Below are 23,847 nucleotides of genomic sequence, written 5' to 3'. Positions count from 1 at the left end.
GCATAACAAGTTATTAGCCCATGGGAATGGGAAAGTTGGAGCAGACTTGCCATTGGGGTGAAGGAATTCCTGATAGGCCTGCTTTTGTAATTGTTACTTGAAGTCCCTAAACCTGACTGTTTTGCCAACCTGACTGTCCCTTCTCAGCCTGTCAGTTACAGCTTCTAATGCTAACGGCCTCCTGCTGCCCAAATATGGCCGCCCCCTCATAGGGGAACATGGGGGATTACATAGGGAATGACGGTAAGCAACGTGAGTCACGCCACTGGAATTTTTTTTTGTTAAAAAACCCCACTGCATTGTGGGGGGAAAAAACATGGTGATTGTGCACAGAATTGCACTTTGTTCACTGCCCCTGCAGTTGTAAATGACCCCCCCCCCGATGTGCCAGCCAGCACCTACCCTCAAACATGATGAATACGGCCAATTCTTTAGGCCCAAGTCTGTCGCGTCTGTTGCTGCAGCCCACACTGGGGCTATAGCCACCTATGGAGGTCCAGTGCTGACACAATTGCAGTTTATTCATCAGAAGAGGCAGGACTGATGCAGTGGGAAAGTGCAGGAGTGAATATTGGCACAAATACCTTTATTCCAAGTCAATGTGCTTTCCATTTCAGAGCACCCTTTGTAATTATATTTATAGGTAGTACTGGTTAGGAAATCTTGGTTAGGAAACTTCAGCGACTTCATTAAATTGCGGCACCGCGTATGCCATCCCACCAGCGATTTACATTCTAGCTAGTGGGATGGCATTGCGGGGAGATTAGTCGCCCACGACACTGGAGATTTGTTGCGGGGCGACTAATCTTCCCGTGTGTCACATCCCCAATACAGGCTAGTGATCTAACCGGTCCAACCAGTATCCCTATAGCTGCTAGCACTTGCAGGGTGGGGGAGTTATACAAGGGTTACACTGGAGGGAGTGTGTGGGGAGTCATACGTTTATATTATATCTGATAATATAGGGAATGTTGTTTGCAAATTAAACACAAGCAGTATGCTACACAACTGTGCAAACAGCTGTGTCATTGTATTGTAAACAGCTTACAACTTATATTGTCAGGGGGCTGCATGTGATTTGTTTATGTGTAAACAACAGTGGGGCTGTAAAACATCAAATCCACCTTTTGTGGAGGTATGATTTTCACAGGAAAAAGGTGGATAAGAGAGCCTGGATGTTTGGACTAAAGGTGCCCATACATGGCCGATTGTAGCTGCCGACATCAGTCCCTTAGACCGATTCGGCAGCTAATTGGCTTGTGTAGGGGCACAAACGTCCAGCCTGCCTGGCCGACATCTGGCCTGAAATCAGGCAGATATTGATCGAGCAAGTTAAAACATTTAGTCGGATCGGGGACTGCATCGGCTGGTTGATGCGGTCCCCAAACCAACTGCGCCTATTCCGACGCTCTAATTCTAACCGAATTAGCCTAAGTTCACCCGATATCGCCCGCACGCGAGCGGATCTTCACGTGTATGGCCACCTTTAGACAGTCAGGATTGAGGGACAGCCTTGTAACATCTTATGCTGGTTCCCTATGCTTCTATTTTTATTTATGCTGTAGCTTGTTCATTTAACAAACAATACATATACCTATTTTTATATAAATAATTTGAGCCAAAGATTATAATTATTCCCCTAGACACACAAGTGAGTTGCCACTTGTATTAGTAGTTTTATACTGCTAAATTGGTAAGCAGTAGCCTAACACTTCCGACATACACCACTGGTATAAGGCATCAGCTCAGTACACTTTGCACTGGATAGTAGAACTGTACCATGCACAGATACCTATGTTATGTTCATTTTTTTTAGAACTATTTTGTTCATATCATTATTCTGCCCCTCAGAAAGAACAACTAAATAACGGTGCCGGAGGAACAGAATGATATTAGCACATGCCTAACTACACGCCAAACCTGACTTTCCTGTTTCCCCATACAAAGTATGTTATCTGTCACCTTATACTTACAGCACCTTTACCCTCATTCTAACCTTAGATTTTAGGTTCTTCCATATTTAAATACACATCTTCTGCTGGAAGGCTTTCTCTTCTGGCCTTGTTTTTATTAGCTGTATAGAAATAGGGCTGGTTGCAGCTTATATATAGAGCAAAGTGTTGGAAGTGTTACTGCCTGCTCTGCTTTCATTACCTCAACAAATATAGGGACTAGTACTAGATATCTGTCAGTTCTATAAGGCATACAGTGTATGGCCAGATTAAGCAAAAACTATACGCTCAAACAATGTAGGTCTCTATAAGCAGCTCATATATAAAACCCTACTTCATCTAAATTAAATGTTTTCATAAAAATATACTTTTTTTAGTAGTATGTGCCATTGGGTAATCCTAAATAGAAAATTGCCATTTTAAGTACTAAGGGCCGCTCCCTGGGATCATAGGATTTACAGTGCACACAAACAAGCCAAGGCACACATACATGCTAGGCTCCATCAGCCAATGACAGTTCTGCCTTTTACTCCCACACTACTTCCTGTGACAGTTAGAGCTGCATTATTTCCTGTCAGCTGATCTCTGAGGGAGCACGCAGCCCATCACTAAATGGCGTCTCAAAGGGAAAAGATGTAAAAGGGCAATATTTACTGATATATATATTCCAGTTTGGCAAGATTCTTTAATAGGCCACTTAATATGATATAGACTACTTAGTGGTAAGGTATCAATTCTAGCGGTATAGTTTTCCTTTAAAGCTTTTAGCTAAATGTGCAAGTAATTTAACCCCATGGTGGCTGTTGTGGAAAATGCTTGATATCCACAGAGTAGAACCACTAATATCATGAAAAGGAAAGAAAATATAAATTGAATGTAAATTGTAAAAGTGATAAGAATACTCTGAAAAAATTAAATATATTTTCTTTGGATGGGATTTACAACTTTATATGATGCACATGTAATGCATTTTGGGGAATCAGAGAAGCATTTGGTGGTAGCATGTGCATAACCATTCAGGTCAGTAGTGGCCCCTCTGTTATGGGTAACTGTCGCTGTTGCAGTACTAGCAGAGGTTTGTGACAGTGTGTAACAGATACAGAAGACAAGTAGACATGGCTATGACACAGAATTGATGTTACCAATAATATAGGAGAACATTGGATCAGCATTTAATAATGATTTGCCCATTGCTCACAGGCACAAAAGGCACATTGCATATAAGATGCCAGGGAAATACAAGACATTAACTATTTCTTCAACTGACATTAGTAATTTTATCATATAACTAGACATCAGAATATTCGTCTTATAAAGCTGGACACCACAGTTGCCGCTTTGCCAAAGGCCCCTGGTAGGGCAAGTGACGCCACTTCTACCAGAGTCCCAATGCCTTCCAAGATCCAGTTGGGGCTGGAGATCTCATTATTCTGATGTTGCAGAGCGTTCACCTGTTCCCCCAGCATCCCGGCCTTGTTATGGAGCCCTTCCTGCGCCAACTTCTCTCTTTCCTAAACAGACACAAGAGAGGCGAGACTGAGCAAAGGACAGATACTGGGCCCAATGGATCATGCGGCAAAATCGGGTGCAATATCGCGTATCCATATAAACTCAATGCCATATTTTTGGGCTCAAAACATTTTGAATTTTGAATATTTTTGCGCTCAAAACATTTTACATTTTGAATTTCTGCTCTGCTTGTTGTTTCCCAGCTGCTTGGATTTTGCTTATGTACCTGAGGCTGAAGAGGTTGAACTGTGTTTTGTAACTGCACATTTGTCCTAATTGGATGTTAAGTTTGTACAGGAATAGGACCTATTATACAGAATGTTCAGGACCTGGGGGATCTTTCTGTAATTTGGATCTCTATACCAAAAAAAAAATAATTTAAAACTTAATTCTTTTTGTTTTGCCTTGAGAGAAAAGGAAAAATATTTTTAAAAAGTTGAAATATTTGATGAAAATGGAGCCTAAGGGAGATGACCTTCTGGTAATTCTGAGCTTTTTGGATAAAGAATTTCCGGATAGCTTTTCCCATACCTGTATTATGGGACCTGGTTTATAAAGTACCTTAATAAAGTAGCATAGAGCTATAGTAAGCAGAGATTTAACTCTATATTATCCCATGCAAATGTATGACATAGCTAAATGTAATGAAAAATAATTAGATATTACTAATAAGTTAATTGTACATGAGCCCTAATGTGTGTTTCTATGGGTTTAAATCATCAGCTATTTGGATGCACTATTTATATAATGAGCATTCTACTTGCCCCATAGTCGGCGGATCATATGTATCTGTGTATTCAGAAGACCTGAGGTATGGTTTGTATTGTAAAGCTTGTGGGAACAAGTTGGGGTGCAAGTTTGTTTAACAGCATTTGTGTGGAAATGTCACAAAATAACCCACTAAGAGGGATCCTGGCAGGTGAAGGCGGGTATTAATTTTAGGGTTCCCTTTGAATCCATGAACACTATTGCTCAGTACTGCGCATCCCCACAGCTCATGTTATGTTCATAAGACCACAGAGTATCAGGGTGAACCCAAACCAAAGGGATCGTTATCACTATGTATATCTGCCCTATGGGAGGGAATTTCTCTACCTTCATTTTCTCCTTAATCATCCATTCATTTTCCTTTAGAAGCATGTGCCGTTCCTCTTCCAGTTTCTCCTTCAGCATTATGGCCTGCTGCTCCAGTCTCTGAGTCTGCTCCTTTCTCGTCCGTTCCAGTTGCCTGGCGTTCTCCTTCTCCTCCTGAAGTTTCTTCTCAGCCGCTTCCTTTTTCATTTTTTCCTCTGATTAGAGATAGAAAACGCCATCAATGATACACCAAATTGTCCCACTATAAATATATGTATATCTCTCCTCTCCCACCTTCCATTTCTTTCTGTTGTTTTGTCAGAGACTCGTCAGCCTGCAGGACCGTCATCTCGATGTTCTTCTTTCCTTCTATAAACTGTTGCAGAACCAGAGCAGCCTGGGTTGGAAAGACATAATAAAAAGTATTGCCTATAATTTAATGGAGATGATTACAGTTTAATATGATGTAGACTGTAGTGTTCTTAGGCAATTTGCAATTGTCTTTTTTTCTGTTCTAATTTAAACAGTTATAAGGTTGCTAGGGTCCCACTTACCCCGGGGGCCAGGCTAGACTAACTGTAGGACAGATAAATTAGGGGCCAGCATAGAAAAATATATACATACTTATAATAACAATACAGGTATAGGCCTGTTATCCAGAATGCTCGGGACCAAGGGTATTCTGGATAAGGGGTCTTTCTGTAATTTGGATCTCCATACCTTGTCTACTAAAAAAATCAATAAAACATTAATTAAACCCAATAGAATTGTTTTTGCAACCAATAAGGGTTCATTATATCATAGTTGGGATCAATTACAAGTTACTGTTTTATTACTACAGAAAAAAAGGAAATCAGTTTTAAAATTCTATATTATTTGATTGAAATGGACTTTATGGAAGACGGGCTTTCTGTAATTCGGAGCTTTCTGGATTATGGGTTTCAGGATTAGGGATCCCTTACCTGTACTAATATATTAAAAGAATTTGGTTTCTGGTTAACAGAAGTCTGACTCCAGCACAGGTACCGACCAACTGTCTGTGAAATATTGTAGTTAATTCTGTTAATCCTGTTATCCTGTATTTAAAGGGATTCTTTCATGCTTTTTATGGTATTGTTTATATTACTATATTACACTGTTTAGATTGCTGGTATTTGATTCTACCATTTAAAATTTTATTCTTGAACCAACAAATGTATTTGTAGCTGTAATATTGGTGTGTAGGCGCCATCTCAGTGCATTGTGCCTGAGTCTGAGCTTTCAGCCAGCGCTACACATTAGAACTGCTTTCAGCTAACCTATTGTTTCTCCTACTCCCATGTAACTGGAGGAGTCCCAAGCCGGACTTGGCTTTGTTACTATTGAGTGCTATTCTGATACCTACTGGGAGCTGCTATCTTGCTCCCTTCCCATTGTTCTGCTGATCGGCTGCTGGGGGGGGTGGGATATCACTCCAACTTGTAGAGCAGTAGTAAAGTGTGACTGAAGTTTATTAGAGCACAGGTGACATGATTGAGGGCACCTAGGAATCTAATATGGCTAGCCCCACAAAAAATCAGTTTGCTCTACAAATTTCAATGCAGGATGCAAGAGAAGCTCCATTAACTGATACATTTTGTAAAAAACATGTTTTCCCATGACAGTATTCCTTGAAGGAGAACTAAACCCTAAGAATAAATATGTGTAGTAATTCTGTATTTCATATTCTGAAATTACTGCACAGGCCTAAAGTTTCAGAATCTCTATAACAGTAATGATTCAGGCCTTGTGCACAGGAGGTCACCATCTTGGATTTAGAAGTGTCAGTGACTTTGCACAAGCTCAGTGTGCTGAGGGCAGCTGTTGAGAAGCTCAGGTAAGAGCATGTAGTGAACCAGCAGAAAAGATTTAGGGGCATCTTCAGAGATACAGATATAACCAACTAAAGGACTGTGGTTATGCTGAGCTGGTACAGAACCCCCCCAAAAAATAATGTACAATTTCTTGGCTACTTTTTTGTAAAAGGATAAGTAAACATTTAAAAAAAATAAATGCAAAATTGCTCAGGTTGCTTTTCTAAGCAATTTTGCAATTTACACATTAATTATTTTTTGTTCAGTTTAGGAGCTGTTTATGTTTTGATTAACTGCCAATACAATGAATATCTGGATGTAAACAAAGTAGCTAAGATGTATTTATATTTATTTGGTCAGGTTCATGTGGTGGGAGAAATCAGTACAGGCAGACATCACCTGCAGATTTGTGCCCCCCACAAGCAGCGGGGGGGTTTACATATGAACTTGTTTATGCAATATATTATTTTAGAGACCTACATTGTTTGAGGGTATAGTTTCCCTTTAAACATACCTTTATCCCTTTCCCAGGGCTATTGTTATAGGTATCCATTATCTTCTGTTTCTCCTTCAAATACTGCTTGTGCCCCCCAGGCTTGCTGAACACTACATTTTTGATCCCCTTCTCCAGATTGGCACTGAGGACCTGCAGGAGATCCTGACACTTGTGTATCGATGCTTCTTCATTGCGTTTAGCAAACTCTTGATGTTTTTGTTGCAAGTCCCCCTATGGATAGACACAATATACACTGAGAAGTCTGCTGCACTGCTGTTAATTTCACCTTCTTGATATAATATGGAAACCTGTAGAGATACGGGTTAGTTTCATATACAGGTATGGGACCCATTATCCAGAATGCTCGGGACCAAGGGTATCCCGGATAAGTGGTCTTTCTGTAATTTGGATCTCCATACCTTAAGTCTACTAAAAAATCAATTAATTAAACCCAATAGGATTGTTTTGCATCCAATAAGGGGTAATTATATCTTAGTTGGGATCAAGTACAGGTACTGTTTTATTATTACAGAGAAAAGGGAATTATTTAACCATTAAATAAACCCAATAGGGCTGTTCTGCCCCCAATAAGGGGTAATTATATCTTAGTTGGGATCAAGTACAGGTACTGTTTTATTATTACAGAGAAAAGGGAATCATTTAACCATTAAATAAACCCAATAGGGCTGTTCTGCCCCCAATAAGGGGTAATTATATCTTAGTTGGGATCAAGTACAGGTACTGTTTTATTATTACAGAGAAAAGGGAATCATTTAACCATTAAATAAACCCAATAGGGCTGTTCTGCCCCCCAATAAGGGGTAATTATATCTTAGTTGGGATCAAGTACAGGTACTGTTTTATTATTACAGAGAAAAGGGAATCATTTAACCATGAAATAAACCCAATAGGACTGTTCTGCCCCCAATAAGGGGTAATTATATCTTAGTTGGGATCAAGTACAGGTACTGTTTTATTATTACAGAGAAAAGGGAATCATTTAACCATTAAATAAACCCAATAGGGCTGTTCTGCCCCAATAAGGGGTAATTATATCTCAGTTGGGATCAATTACAAGGTACTGTTTTATTATTACAGAGAAAAAGGAAATCAGTTTTGAAATTCTGAATTCTTTGATTAAAACGGAGTCTATGGGAGAGGGGTTTTCCGTAATTCGGAGCTTTATGGATAACGGGTTTCCAGATAAGGGATCCCTTTTCTAATTCTACGCTGTTTTTGCACCAGCTTATAGGCTATGCTCATCTGGCACGAAACTCATTAGGCTTGTTTGTTATGCCCTTATAATGTACAGGTTAATAATTTCCCTATGGGACCAAACTGATGTAATGATGTAATTTTTGTCACATAATTCACTAAAACGTGTATATTATAATAAAGTACCCCCTGTTGTAAAATATGAGGATATTTGAAGTCACCTCGGAGTTCCATGACCTGTTTAAAAGCACTCGTACTTTAGCCTCATGCTTTTATATGGTTACGGAACTCTTCGGTGACTTATAATATCCCTATATGTTACAATAGGGGACACTTTATTCACTATATATTATAAGGAACTCCTCAGTGTCTTATAATATACCTATATTTTACAATAGGGGCTACTTTATTTACTATATAAAGTAGATTTTTATTTTATTTCACTGTTTTTTGCCAAATGTATTTTTGGGGTTCACAATCCATTTCATAATCTTCAACGTTATTCTACTTTGACTGGGGCCCATGGTATGAGTGCAATTTCCCCACATTCAGGTCAGAGACTCTTTACATATTTCTCATTACTGCTTTTCTTCAGCTTGCTCTCCATCAGATCATTGTTTTTAATGAGTAAGCAGCATAGGACAATGTCACTAGTGCTATATACACAGGACTGTTTAGACTCTTCCTAAACTTATGGAAGGGAGTGGTCTGTGTAAGTGATGTGCGGGCTGCCCTAAAACCCATGGGTTGGGTGGTTTTGGGCCAACACTCGCACAACATATTCAGGTTCGCGACCTAACTGTGCCCCACTTCCACTCCCGCCAGCGTCTATTTATAGGTGTGCGCCTGCCCTTCCCCCTTTGTGACATCAGAGATGGGGCGGGACAGGCACAGGTAGATAAGCAGATGGGGATCTGCTGTCCAGGTCGGGTGGGTACAGTTAGGGTATGGGTCTACTATTTGTTGACATCCCTATTCTGTATATATGTCTTGGGTCTCTTTCTGACTAATGCATATTTCAGAGCCTTAGTAATGTAGACCCAAGTACCAGTGCTAGTTATGAAGGTTGGCCAGAGCAAGGCTAGCAACAATTCTGAGTTTTTTAAGGGGCGAGAGGCAGCTAGTGTTTATAAGAGACAGCCCTTAACTCCACTGAAGACTGACTAAAGGGCATAGCACCCCAGTAACACAGTCATTAGTACAGGGCTCCAAGTGAAGACATTGTACCTGAATTGATCCCAAGGAGGACAGGACAATATTCCCCCCAAATAGCTTCTTTCAAGCCTATGCCTTACATAGAAAGCAACACAAATGGGCATTTGGTCTCACATGGGTGAGTGCAATTTCCTGTAGGTGACAAATGGGCAGTAACTCAAAATGATGTCATTACCCCAAGTCTATATCTAATTAATTCAGCTTGCTTGCATAAGTCTAACAGATTCATGGCTGACTGTGCTGGGACCTGGCCTTTTATCTACATTATGTGCTGAACTCACAAGGCTTTCTGAGAAAACTATTATATTCTTCTTGCTGAATTAGAGGCAAGACAACCCAGTGCTCAGTGCAGATCTGTTTAGTGCAATGCCCCCCCCCCCCCCACCTTTTTACCCATGAGCCACATTTAAATATAAAAAAGTTAGGGAGCAATGCAAGCCCAAAAATGCTGTTGGCTGGTTATTTGGTAGCCCCATGTGGTATGACAGACTACAGGAGGCTCTGTTGGGCAGTACACATGATCTTGATGCCTCAAAAACTTGCCCTAAGCCAAGAATTCAAAAATAAGCACCTGCTTTGAGGCCACTGGGAGCAAGATCCTGGGGGTTTGGGATCAGTATGTTGCTCACAAGCCACTGGTTGGGGATCACTGGTTCAGAGTGAATATTTCCTTCATCTGTGTGATGTGCAGCTATTAACCAATAGGTTGCAATGACAATACATTGGGAAGTTTTAGCTACAACGTTTTGATGTTTTTCACTGTTATAAAAATGAGTTACTACTAAACTCACCATGAGTTTGCCCTGATACTCTCTTTTATCATCCTTGAATGACCTGTCCATAAAAACCTTCACTGCCTTCTTCTCACATTGCGTTTGCTTGCTCAGGAACTCATCTTGTGTCTCTGTAGGGAACGTGCCTTCTGCCTGCTTCATCTCAGCCTCATAGACAGACAGTGCCTTCTGAATGGCGGCTGTATTCTCAATCTGGGCAAGGGCCAGAACAGCGTTCTCCATGCAGGGGACTGAGCCACTCCGGATAGACTCCACATATGTGACAGCCAAAGTCCCCAGCACTGCAATAAACAGATGTCAAGCATTAACTCAGTTTAATAACAAGTCCTATGTTTGATGTACATTTCAGACAGACCTAGATGGATCAGACCAACTGGTCATTGGTCATTAATTGACTGGATTATCGCCCATGTCACATGGAAGCCAAGGAAGTCTCCATTACTTCATGCCTTCAGACAACTAATACAATGAGTTGAATTCCATAAGGATTCATCACGTCCCTATGGACACCTTATGGGTGGGTGGCTATAACTTACTTCTCCCAGTAACACAATGTCCTCCTGCCAAGGTCTTGGTCTGGCTGTTGTTGAACACAAAGTCACAAAATCTGTGCGCCTGTTTTACGAATCTGGGTTCAAGTTGTGACTCTGAAAGTTCTTCCAGGCGTTGTAGGTCCTCTGTAGATGCTGGGCGCTCAAACACAAAGCACTTATGGGAGTGGAAAAAATGAGTGATACATTCCCGGGGGAAGTTGTATTCTCGTGCTGCTTTACTGAAGCCTGGGGGAGGGAAAAATTAGTAACTGTTATAACACTGTGCAAAAGTGTCCTTCATTTTATAAGAATGTTAGGAAACTAGGTAATGCCATTAAATTTGTACTAGGTCTAGTAACCCATAGCAACCATAAGATGTTTTCTTTTAAACAGTTAAGTAGTAAATTATACCTTCTTTTTAGTTGTGGGTTACTAAGCCTGGTGCAATTTTTGCAGCCTCTACTTCCACCAAATAATAGAGTACAATAACGCATCAACCACATGATCTCTGATCATTCCCAATCAGTTCCTAAATATGATAGTACCTGGCTTGAGATTAAGAGCCATTTGTAGATATTCATCCTCTGTAATTTGTTTCCCTTCCTGCTCCAGCTTCAAAGTGAAGTCTCGGACGCACCATATGAAGGATGGGAAGGTCCGTTTGAACTCTGCAGACTCATCATCATCATTGGAAGTCTTGGCTTTAAGCTTTATCCGCTCTGTCAGCTCTGTTACATAACTGAGATGCGCTAAGAAAACTAGGGGACTGACAGAAAGACAATCTAAGTTCTTTATTGCATTCACTATGTTTTATCAGGAGCCAATTTTCCCTCCATTTTAGGGATGCCCCAAATCCACTATTTTAGGATCCAGCCAAGTGCTAACCATTGCAGTTGCACTACAGGCTGAGGCTATACTTAAATAGGGGGCTTACCAATGGTAGAGGATGGGAGGTAGAGGATGGATTAGACTGAGACCCCTTTCACCTAAGATGGAGACTTGCAGATGTATTCTATTCAATAGCAACCTACCTGGTAACTACTAGGAGAGGGAGAGGAGCAGTTTGGGTGAGATAGAGGATACTCAGTCTGAGTGGAGCAACAAGGTTCAACCTCTAGGCAAAATGAATTGTGACTGAACTGTAACTCAGGGTTCTAGGTGGGACCAAAGGTACCATATGGTCTGTGTCTCTGTTGGTTCCATTAAGTGATGAGCAATACGCTTGGATGTAACCTTCTTTTCAGTGTAACTCAGGAAGACAATTAAGAAATACTGTAAATGTATTTTCCTGTAGGAAACAATTAATCTATTTGTCTATCAAGATGTTTAGTCCTTCAGTTCAGTACTGTACAAATAAGTAGAAATGTCTAAAGCAACAGCACTTTCTGAGGGAATTACCTACCCGCTCTGTTGAACTGAACAGGCTGCTTGTATGAGTGGTGAAACGTTTCCACGAATACTCAGGAGGTCCCGTTGCTTTTGGATAAATCTATTTGTAGTCAGCTCCCAGCAGAAACCCCTTTTCTTATGTGCTATAAACCTTAAGGGGTCATCTACAGTGCCCCACGCAAGTGTGCAAAGTTAAAAAAATGCCACTTTTTTGTACTTTGCCCACTATGTTTTGGAGCACAGAGACTTACAGAGATTCTGGACCTGCGTGAGGCCATGATAGATTTGAAATAGGTGGACAGGGGGAGGCTTGTAGGCTTCCTTCCCTCCACCCTTTACTCCACTAATGCATCATTTGCACATGCAAGTCAAGGATCGGAAGGAGGTGCAGTCCACATTGGGGCCTGTACTTACCACCTGTCCTAAGGTGCCTACCGACAAGGCTGGGCTGCATCTCCTGATGCTCCTCTATGCACGGAACATTAGATTTTCAATATGATGCTCTGTGCAGATTGCAACAGCCCCAGGAGGCACAGTTCCTCTTGAACTTCTGCCCCATGAGGTTGTAGATGACCCCTTTAGAGTTCACTTTCCCTTTAAAGGCAACATCAGCATTGAAAATGACTTTTATGTACTTTTAATGTACTTTTATTACAAGCCCACTAAGGATACTGGAGTTTCTCCAGGCTTTCTTGGTCAATGGTGCCGACACTGTTATACACCAGAGTACTGCTGAGAAGAACCGCCAGTGAGAATACCCAGGAATCATTCTTCCGGTCTCCCTGTACCAGAAAGAAAGAGAAATTGTTCAGGATTCCTATGCAATAATGCAAATTATACAGAAATGTAAAAAAAATATATAATGGGTAATGACCACCCACTGACCTTTTCTACATCCCCCAGTCCCTCCGTGTCCAGCAGTACCAGGGTGTGCCCAGGTTTGTGTGGGTGAGGAACACACCACATCCAGATGCCTTTGGTCTTGGACTGGATGGTGGACCCCAGAGCAAATCCTAAGAAAGGAAATAGGAACATAAATAAATGTTAAGTAGCCAATAGAATCCCTATCACTTTCATTTGTTTGAACAAACTGCTGATTGGTAGCTATGGGGTTAAACTATAAAATGACGCCATTCTCACCATCATTGCTTCCTGCCAGTTTGTTCATCAGATAAGATTTTCCCGTGCGATATTTCCCTACGATCGCCACAGGGACGACCGGCTCCGTGATGTCCTCCAGGATCTGCACTGCTTTCTGGTTGATGACGAGTTTATACCCCTCTGGGGTATTCTGATTTTCAATTAGACACACAGGGTGTGACATCACAACTCCTCTTGACATTATTCTGGAGCAGGAAGAAAAATAGAGAATGTTTTTTTTTTTTAATTTGTCTTTTTGATCCTACGTGCACTCATTGGAATGGGATCCCTTAGCCGGAAACCCGTTATCCAGAAAGTTCCGAATTACGGAAAGGCCATCTCCCATAGACTCCATTATAAGCAAATAATTCTAACTATTAAAATGTATTTTCTTTTTCTCTGTAATAATAAAACAGTACCTGTACTTGATCCCAACTAAGATATAATTACCCCTTATTGGGGGCAGAACAGCCCTATTGGGTTTATTTCATGGTTAAATGATTCCCTTTTCTCTGTAATAATAAAACAGTACCTGTACTTGATCCCAACTAAGATATAATTACCCCTTATTGGGGCAGAACCGCCCTATTGGGTTTATTTAATGGTTAAATGATTCCCTTTTCTCTGTAATAATAAAACAGTACCTGTACTTGATCCCAACTAAGATATAATTACCCCTTATTGGGGCAGAACCGCCCTATTGGGTTTATTTAATGGTTAAATGATTCCCTTTTCTCTGTAATAATAAAACAGTACCTGTACTTGATCCCAACTAAGATATAATTACCCCTTATTGGGGGCAGAACAGCCCTATTGGGTTTATTTAATGGTTAAATGATTCCCTTTTCTCTGTAATAATAAAACAGTACCTGTACTTGATCCCAACTAAGATATAATTAATCCTTATTGGAGGCAAAACAATCCTATTGGGTTTATTCAATATTTAAATGATTTCTATCAGACTTAATCCATGGAGATCCAAATTACAAAAAGATCCCTTATCTGGAAAACCCCAGGTCCCGAGCATTTTGGATAACAGGTCCCATACCTGTATTTACATATCATGTGACTGGGGCGAATAATTTGTAAATCTGCGTTTGGTTTGACTAGGGTTGCCACCTTTTGCGGTGGCTAACTGCAGGTAGGGTGCAGGGTCCATGGGTGCAGGGTCGGACTGGGCCCAGACCCGACCCTTTCCGGCGGTCGCCCTGCCCGACCATTCCTCCACTGATGTGTTAAATTCACGTGCGCTCAGGGGAAGACGTCAGGGTGGGGGACCCTGTGGGGGGTTTTCCAGATTGGGTATGCCCGGCAGGTGTTTTGACCCAGATAGCTCTTCCAAAAACTGGGCTGTCCGAGTCAAAACCGGACAAGTGGCAACCCTATGTTTGACTCTGTCAGCCTTCCAAGTTATTCCAAGTTAAATTTGTCCTGTTTAGTTCCTTGCTTTGGCTGGTACATGCAAGGGCCCCATGCTAGACATACTGAGAAGCTTGTTAGGAGATGACATATAAATATATTTCAAATGTAAATAAATTAAGACATTGTTAAGTGTGGCCAGCAGCCACCAGCCCCTAGGAAATGTCCCCTGGAAATTTTTCAGAGAAGGGAAGTCCCGGTTTCAAAGAGTCTAAAGAGGGAAGTGCAAAAGCCACAAACTTCTTCTTTGGTTTAGTAACATCTAAAGGCAGGACAGACAGAGTTGCAAGACAGCCCTGGCGGGACATTGAGCCTTTTAGGATTAGTTACGAGATAGGAGAGACCTAAGGAGCTTGCCTCGGTGTTGGCTCTTGCAACGCCACCCTTCCCCCCCTTAGATTTCCAGCACTGAGGGGATCCAGGGGGCCACATTGCACCCCTGAAGGTGAGAGGCAGCAAAGGTAGTTAGCAAGGGCAGCCTGTTGCCCTGATGAGGAGATCTGGAGAAAGACCCCAAGCGATTGGGCGCCAGTTAGGGACAGCGGCATTCCGGTGTAAGTTACTCAAACACGCTGTATGAGATTTAATTGGCCCACTACATGTAATAAATTAAACAGCACCGGGCAGATACTTTTGAGGCAAAATTATAAATAACATACAAAGACAATATTATGAGAGATGTAAATAAAAGTTTTCTTGTATATCTTTAAGCAGGATCTGAAGGCACAGAAGTCAGTCTGGGCAAGGGTACAATGTGGAAATAAGATTCTAAGGCGAAATGGTGCGAAAATCAGAGAAGACGCCAAGAAATGCTGCAGCAGCAACAAATCAACGCCCATCATTACACGTTGCACGTATCATGCACAGTCAGTTGCAAAGTCAAAATAAGGCACAAGATGATGCAGGGACACAGGGTCAGGCAGGAACATGTAAGAGATTGTGCCAGTCTCCCGGTGCCCCTAACACAGCATAGTCACAATGCTCCCTAATGTATAAACTATGAAATATATTCTGTGAAAAAATATTCTTAAAAACTGTAATTAAATTAACGGGCAATATTGCTCAGCAGAGCACAGTGAACAGAAACAGACAGGCTCTGAATATGTGTGAAATACATGAAACAGGCACTTTGAATAATATTACATGTGGTTTTACGGGAACAGTTCAGTCTAAAAATGAAACTGGATGAAGTAGACAGACTGCTCAAAATAAAACATATTTTCAATATAGTTAGTTAGGCAAAAATGTAATCTATGAAGGCTGGAGTGGGCAGATGTCTAACGTAATAGCCAGGGCACTACTTTCTGCTTTCAGCTCTCTAACCTTTTAGTTAGTCAGTGAGTTAAGGGGGGGCACATGGGACATAACTGTCAGTTAGTTTGCATTTGAACCTGACCTGCGTGCTCACAAACTAACTGACAGTTATGTCCCATGTGCTCCCCCTAAAGTCACTGACTAGCTAAGAGGTTAGAGAGCTGAAAGCAGGAAGTAGTGTTCTGGCTATTACGTTAGACATCTGCCCACTCCAGCCTTTATAGATTACATTTTTGCCTAACTAACTATAATAGAAACATTTTTTTGTTTTGCGCAGTCTATTTGTTTTACCCAGTTTCATTTTCACACTGAACTTTAATTATACCTCAGCCCTTTCAATGCTGAAAGGAAAAGTCTGTCTGTTTAAGTGCATATCAGCCATTTGGCTGCTGGCAAAATATGTCTGTTTCAATGTGAATGAACCCTTTCATTGGTGAATTAAGGAAAATGGAATCATTAAAAGTGTTGTAAACCCAACCATAATGCTGTCTTAATGTGACCAATGAGAATGCTGATTCCCAGCACTGTGTCAGGCATCTCCCTGTTATCTTACGTATAGAGATAATTATGGCATTTTTCCCATCTGGGAAACTGTGCTTATTGCTCCCAACTCCAATTGCAGGAACAGAGAACAGGGAGCCGGATTTACTCACATCAGCTGGGATTCTCATTGGGGGATTTCTTGCATTTTAATGCAGCCGCTGGCCCTGGGGATTTGGGGGAAAGTTTTATTGTGCAATATTGCTTTAAGAATACAACCCTGATGTTGCTGGACTGCAGCTCCCAGCATGCCTCAACCTTCATAGGGGTGTTGGAGCCGTTTAAGGGCATGCTTGCACTCTAACCTGGGTGTAAAGTGAGGGAGAGGCTGGAGAGTCTAACCTTTATAGCCACACCCAATGTCATACAGAACCATATAGTACTCACCAGTCAGTGTATAAGGCTCCTCTCTCTGCGCCTCACTGTGCGTCTCTGCTTACACCTTCCCTTTGGTACCGTCAGAACAAAACTGAAAGCAACTTTCTGCACTTTAATCCTGTTTCTTTTTCCTGTTAATGTGGTAGTGCAAGAAATCTAGAGATTTAGTATCATACCGTGTATATATATATAGGTATTTTCAAAATAAGCCCCAGCTCTTACCCCTTTCACTGTGAGAGTCTCCCTCTGAGACCCTTGTATTTGTCTATACTTTGCTTTTCAGCATATCGGCAGTTCTATTCAGAATGAAAGTGAAAGCTGAAAACCAACCGCCATTTTTCTCTTTGAAACATAAGGGGTAGGTGGGGGTAGGTGCAGCCCACTGAGCATTAGTTAGGAAGTGTGAGAGAACTGAATAATTCTTGTTATATTCTCATTTTAATTGTGCCTATAGCTGTTTGTGACATTACAGATAATGGACAATATACAGATTCTGCGCCACAGATATCCTTGTCTAAAGCAAAAACAAAACTGAATGTGAAATTGCTGAGGGTGGCTTTTCTAAGCACTTTTGCCATTTACATGATTTTTTTTCATTTCAGAGTGCAATTTTCACTGTACAGTTACAGGGACCATTTATGAATATAAATTGCAAACATGCTTAGAAAAACAACCTGAGCAATTTTACATTCAGGTTTTTTTTAAGGTTTACTTATCCTTTATAAGATGTACAGCAGCCTCACAACGGTGTCTGAGCTGCACTGTTTCACAGCATCGACAGGAAGGCAAAAGTTTCCATGGGCTTGGGGAGGAAACCACATAAATACAAAGCAAGGTTAATTAAAAAAAAAAAGATGTATTGCTAAGAGGTACAACTGTCAGCCACTGCCCTTTTTTGGAGATGGTGGGGGGAGACTGTTGGGACTTATCAAGGTGGTTGGTACTTTGTCTGTCTGCCTCCCACCCTCCTATATGCCAATTCTTAGCACAGGGCACCATCCAGGCAGAATTAAAATATTGCTGGCATAACCACAAGCTTGGCGCGTTTCGTGGCAATCCGCCACTTTCTCAAATCTACCTCCCACTCTCCACTATTTGTGGGCAGACTGTGGGAGAGGGGGAGCCTGAAGGTAAAGGTCAGAAACCAGTGAAGACCTGACGTTGAAGAACTCGCTTCTCTTGTGAAGGAAGATGCCGTAGCCTGTGCAGTTCAGTTTGCATGAAGGAGTTATTATGGAAGTAATGGCTGAGAAGCTTCCTGCCAGCAGCCGCTAAACTGATCCACCTTGTTGATGATGTTGCATAATCATCTGCCAGTGCCAGATTTTAAATCTCTGAGCCCCTAGGCCAGGCTGCCCCTCACCGCCAACCACAACCCCACCAATAACTGCCACCATGACCTACCGACCAGCAAAGGAGCAGTGTCCCTTTTTTTAAGGACCCGCCCCAAACCAGACATGTACATTGCGCTGCAAGAAGAAAACATGGAGCTGGCTGAGGACTCTAACATGTAGTGTTGTTCCAGGTGCGGCTCCCTAGCAATACAGCAATCCGGCAGCATGCCACCCCTAAAAATTTGCAGCCCTAGGCCCAGGACATTGTGGCCTTTCCACAAATCCGGGCCTGGCCATTGCCTGGTATGTATCACTACATGTATTTTACATGTTATGGTATATGCTAGTGATCCCCAACCAGTGGCTCAGGGGCAACATGTTGCTAATCATCCCCTTTGAAGTAGGTGCCATTTTTACATTTCTGGCTTGGAGGCAAGTTTTGGAAGCACAGAGACAGTTGTACTCCAAGCAGAGCCTCCAACAGGCTAGCAGTCCACATGGGGCTACCAAATAGCCAATCACAGCCTTTATATGGCATCACCAAAGAACTTTTTTCATTTTTGTGTTGCTCCCCAACACTATTTACCTCTGAGTGTGGCTCACGGGTAAAAAACATATTTTCAATATAGTGAGTTAGGCAAAAATGTAATCTATAAAGGCTGGAGTGGGCAGATGTCTAACATAATGGCCAGGGCACTACTGTCAGTCAGTTTGCATTTGAACCTGACCTGCGTGCTCACAAACTAACTGACAGTTATGTCCCATGTGCCCCCCTTAAAGTCACTGACTAGCTAAGAGGTTAGAGAGCTGAAAGCAGGAAGTAGTGTTCTGGCTATTACGTTAGACATCTGCCCACTCCAGCCTTTATAGATTACATTTTTGCCTAACTAACTATAATAGAAACATTTTTTGTTTTGCGCAGTCTATTTGTTTTACCCAGTTTCATTTTCACACTGAACTTTAATTATACCTCAGCCCTTTCAATGCTGAAAGGAAAAGTCTGTCTGTTTAAGTGCATATCAGACATTTGACTGCTGGCAAAATATGTCTGTTTGAATGTGAATGAACCCTTTAAAGGGGACATATAGGATAAATGGGAAAACCCTAATATTGTAGGCAATTATGAATAATATCCGGTGCTGGTTTCCCTTTGGGCTAAACATTAATCCTCTCTGTAACAATGGCCCCTTTATTGGAGCTCCCTATAGATCCTATCACTTCTCTGTCCGAGTTTGAAATGGAGAGTGGGCGTGTCCTAACGGTCCCTGCCAGAAGCACAGTAGGAGGGGGAGAGCCAATCACAGCCCTGCACTCACACAAGCAAAGACAGGCTTCAGTTCCCTATCAGGTCAGCCTAGCTGCTTATTGGTTCCTATCCTACAGTGCAGTGTACGGAGTGCCGCCGGCTCCCCAGCTCATCCAGAGAATTCAGCCAGCAGGAAGTGGAACAGAGGGGCGGGGCTAGTGGGGTTTTTGTGGAATTTCAGTCCGAAACACAACTTTTTAAGCACAATCCTTCTATATCAAGAGGAGTATAATTCACTGGTACATTCATAATTTTTATAGGATATGTCTCCTTTAATTGGTGAATTAAGGAAAATGGAATCATTAAAGGTGTTGTAAACCCAACCATGATGCTGTCTTATTGTGACCAAAGAGAATGCTGATTCCCAGCACTGTGTCAGCCATCTCCCTGTTATCTTATATTATAGAGATAATGATGGCATTTTCCCGTCATTATATGGCACAGGAATCAGACATGGGGATAAAGGGACAGACTTGTTCAGTGCTGGGAAACTGTGCTTATTGCTCCCAACTCCAATTGCAGGAACAGAGAACAGGGAGCCGGATTTACTCACATCAGCTGGGATTCTCATTGGGGGATTTCTTGCATTTTAATGCAGCCGCTGGCCCTGGGGATTTGGGGGAAAGTTTTATTGTGCAATATTGCTTTAAGAATACAACCTTGATGTTGCTGGACTGCAGCTCCCAGCATGCCTCACCCTTCATAGGGGTGTTGGAGCCGTTTAAGGGCATGCCTGCACTCTATACTTTCTAACCTGGGTGTAAGGTGAGGGAGAGGCTGGAGAGTCTAACCTTTATAGCCACACCCGATGTCATACAGAACCATATAGTACTCACCAGTCAGTGTATAAGGCTCCTCTCTCTGCGCCTCACTGTGCGTCTCTGCTTATACCTTCCCTTTGGTACCGTCAGAACAAAACTGAAAGCAACTTTCTGCACTTTAATCCAGTTTCTTTTTCCTGTTAATCTGGTAGTGCAAGAAATCTAAAGATTTAGTATCATACCGTGTATATATATATATATATATATATATAGGTATTTTCAAAATAAGCCCCAGCTCTTACCCCTTTCACTGTGAGAATCTCCCTCTGAGACCCTTGTACTTGTCTATACTTTGCTTTTCAGCATATCGACAGTTCTATTCAGAATGAAAGTGAAAGCTGAAAACCAACCTCCATTTTTCTCTTTGAAACATAAGGGGTAGGTGGGGGTAGGTGCAGCCCACTGAGCATTAGTTAGGAAGTGTGAGAGAACTGAATAATTCTTGTTATATTCTCATTTTAATTGTGCCTATAGCTGTTTGTGACATTACAGATAATGGACAATATACAGATTCTGCGCCACATATATCCTTGTCTAAAGCAAAAACAAAACTGAATGTGAAATTGCTGAGGGTGGCTTTTCTAAGCACTTTTGCCATTTACATTATTTATTTTTTTCCATTTCAGAGTGCAATTTTCACTGTACAGTTACAGGGACCAGCAGGTGGCTCTGTTACAAAATGTATTATATTGGCAGTTAATAAAAAACGAATGGCTCTGAAACCGAAAAAAAAAAAATAATGAATATAAATTGCAAATGTGCTTAGAAAAACAACCTGAGCAATTTTACATTCAGGTTTTTTTTCAAGGTTTACTTATCCTTTCTAAGATGTACAGCAGCCGCACAACGGTGTCTGAGCTGCACTGTTTCACAGCATCGACAGGAAGGCAAAAGTGTCCATGGGCTTGGGGAGGCCTCGCTGTTACATAAAACTACATAAATACAAAGCAAGGTTAATTAAAAGAAAGATGTATTGCTAAGAGGTACAACTGTCGACCACTGCCCTTTTCTTGGAAATGGTGGGGGGAGACTGTTGGGACTTATCAAGGTGGTTGGTACTTTTGTCTGCCTGCCTCCTATATGTCAATTCTTAGCACAGCGCACCATCCAGGCAGAAAAATGGCCAGGCCGCCCCTCACTGCCCACCCACAACCACAACCCCACCAATAACTGCCACCATGACCTTCTGACCAGTAAAGGAGCAGTGTCCCTTTTTTTAGAACCCACCCCAAACCAGACATGTACATTGAAAACACACAGCCGCACTGAGGACTGAGGTAGTGTTGTTCCCAGTGCAGCTCCCTAGCAATACAGCAGTCCGGCAGCATGCCACCCCTAAAAATTTGCAGCCCTAGCCCCAGGACATTGTGGCCTTTCCACAAATCCGGGCCTGGCCATTGCCTGGTGTGTATCACATGTATCTTACATGTGTTAGCTTCTACATTTTACTACAAATCACACCCTAAATCACCCGGAATGAGACTTATTCCCTCAGGTGTGTGCCCTTGCTTAAATTGGAAGCTAGGTAGTTGTGTTACTGTACTACACTGATGAGCCCCAAGAAGGGCGAAACCGGTCTGTAGTTGGGAATCTGACCAGCTATTATGCTGGCTTTTGCATTGAAAACCCAGTGGGTCAGCATTAGTCTATAGGATAAACCCATGTAAATGGGACAAGCCCATGTAAATGGGACTTTTCTAAGAGCCTACAGGAATTTCTTCCCAGTATCCTGTTATGACTTATTTGTAACTCTCAAGAAATGGGCGCCAGTGGTTCTTAACGTTGAGCAATGTAGTAGCATCTCACAGGTCAGGCAGTACTCACGACAAATGGTCACAATGGGGCTCATTTATCAACACTGGGCAAATTTGCCCATGGGCAGTAACCCATAGCAACCAATCAGTGGTTGGCTTTTTTCAGCCAGCTGCATATAGAACAATGAATACAGCAATTTAATTGGTTGCCATTGGTAACTGCCCAAGGGCAAATTTGCCCAGTGTTGATAAATGACCCCCAATGACTCTCTCCCCTCAGGACACAATGGGTTACCCCCAGCTTTCAGGTTATGCACTTCCAGTGGAACCCAGGCGATCAATTATCTAGCCCTAGTCTGTACACTGGTAACCCTACTCTGGGCATGATTACACCCAGGATAATAATCCCTCTGCAAATCCTTGTAGGAGCTAGAAGCTGCGTATCTATCACACCTAGGGGCATATTTATCAAAATGTGAGTTTAGAGCTTAGTACATAAAAACTCACCCACGTTCTATTTATTCCTATGGGATTTTGAGAAGTGTATTTATCAAATGGTGAACTCTAACTTTCACCCATTGATAAATACACTTCTAAAAATCCCATAGGAATGAATAGAATGTGAGTTTTTATGTACTAAGCTCTAAACTCATATCTTGATAAATCTGCCCCCTAGTGTAATCTATTACAGGAGCTGCCTGACCTGTCTAGTTCAGGCAGAGAGCTTTCACCAAAACGGCTTCTAGCCTCATGGCTGCTTAGCATTTTATACTATGCCACAGTGCCACTTATGGCCAAACTGTGGAACTGCAAAGGTCATGCTATGACCCAGGAAATGGACTTACTTCCCATTACATTAAGGACCCTGTCCAAATAACTAGTGGACTGCCAGTGAGAGAGGGCACAATACACCAGTTCCCTACACATGTTATGGTACACACTGCTGGGCCAGCACTTTTACAGAAGTACTACAGAATGGTTCTAATAATTATCAGATGTCCTAGTTATCCTGATATTCCGTTATCTAGATTCTTGGAATTTCTGCTTCGGAATGTTTAGCTTAGTTAATCCATGGATGAAGTTGCACTGACAGACTTTTGCAGCTGTTGATTTTCACCTTCTGTAAGGGTAATGGCACACAGGGCAATCTGAGCATTTTACAGCTTTCAAATGGGTAAATTAGCAGCGTGTGGTTCATTAATGATGTATGTAAAGTAAAATCTATATTTTAGGCATATTAACAATGTATAGCTTTATAGGGTCCAGCTTATTAACAGCCCTATAGAGTGAACCCAGCAAGAGTTTAGGGGTTATTTACAACAAGGAAGACGTAAGCAAAACAACAATTGGCTCCTTTTCTGCCTTCCTCCATTGCTGAACTGCTGCAGGTCTCTATACTTTATTTAGGAATGCAGAGATCTGCAGCTACTCCCATTAACAGGGTTGGGCCCACTGAACATAAGTTAAACTTACTTTCAGGGCAGAGGGACCGGCGGTCAGCAGGGATCGGGTCTGGGCCAGTGTCCTGCCGGCCCAATCCGATCCTGCCCATGAATACAGCACTGCCTGCTCCAGCAGTTCTGTATTCACAAGGAGTTCCCCCCTTCCCACACCCCACTCATCCTCTAACTTATGCAGCATTCAGATGTACATCTTTGAGCCTGGCAGAGCAGGAAGAACAGGCATGGCTTGCGCAAAGCCAGACTTGAAGAAGACAAGCTGCCTGAATGAGCACTAACTGCTGGGCCAAATCAGACAAGTGCCAGGCAAAATGTGAGGTGCCCCCTTTCTCAATCACCCTTGACAATGGGGTAAAGAGGGGGGGCAAGACA

At 42.0% G+C, this 23,847-nt stretch overlaps 1 protein-coding gene across 3 annotated transcripts; it reads right to left on the bottom strand.

The window, feature by feature from the left end:
* Nucleotides 1-3,084: 3,084 nt before the first annotated feature.
* Nucleotides 3,085-20,732, bottom strand: gbp6 (guanylate binding protein family member 6). 3 transcript variants are annotated; one of them, XM_031904833.1, is made up of 13 exons: nt 20,504-20,732; nt 20,277-20,406; nt 16,810-16,931; nt 13,150-13,355; nt 12,895-13,022; nt 12,682-12,791; nt 11,166-11,359; nt 10,624-10,866; nt 10,085-10,368; nt 6,882-7,094; nt 4,830-4,932; nt 4,557-4,750; nt 3,085-3,463 (listed from the first exon to the last, which is right to left on the bottom strand). In XM_031904833.1, exons 4-13 carry the CDS (start codon nt 13,349-13,351, stop codon nt 3,248-3,250), a joined length of 1,887 nt encoding a protein of 628 aa, XP_031760693.1. In that variant the 5' UTR covers nt 13,352-13,355; nt 16,810-16,931; nt 20,277-20,406; nt 20,504-20,732; the 3' UTR covers nt 3,085-3,247.
* Between the last annotated feature and the right edge of the window lie 3,115 nt (nt 20,733-23,847).

Source organism: Xenopus tropicalis, chromosome 7 (genome assembly GCF_000004195.4).
Source record: "Xenopus tropicalis strain Nigerian chromosome 7, UCB_Xtro_10.0, whole genome shotgun sequence".
In the NCBI taxonomy this organism is placed as follows: Eukaryota; Metazoa; Chordata; class Amphibia; order Anura; family Pipidae; genus Xenopus; species Xenopus tropicalis.
Note: the sequence above shows the minus strand (reverse complement) of the source record. Positions and strands in the feature narration are given on the sequence as shown.

What these genes read in the sequence shown, in the direction of transcription:
- gbp6 (XM_031904833.1), bottom strand. Translation starts at nt 13,351, where the DNA reads ATGTCAAGAGGAGTTGTGATGTCACACCCTGTGTGTCTAATTGAAAAT. An exon ending in AGTATCAGGGCAAACTCATG is followed by an intron (nt 7,095 to 10,084) that starts GTGAGTTTAGTA and finishes GTCTATCCATAG; the next exon opens with GGGGACTTGCAACAAAAACA. An exon ending in ACAACAGAAAGAAATGGAAG is followed by an intron (nt 4,751 to 4,829) that starts GTGGGAGAGGAG and finishes ATCTCTAATCAG; the next exon opens with AGGAAAAAATGAAAAAGGAA.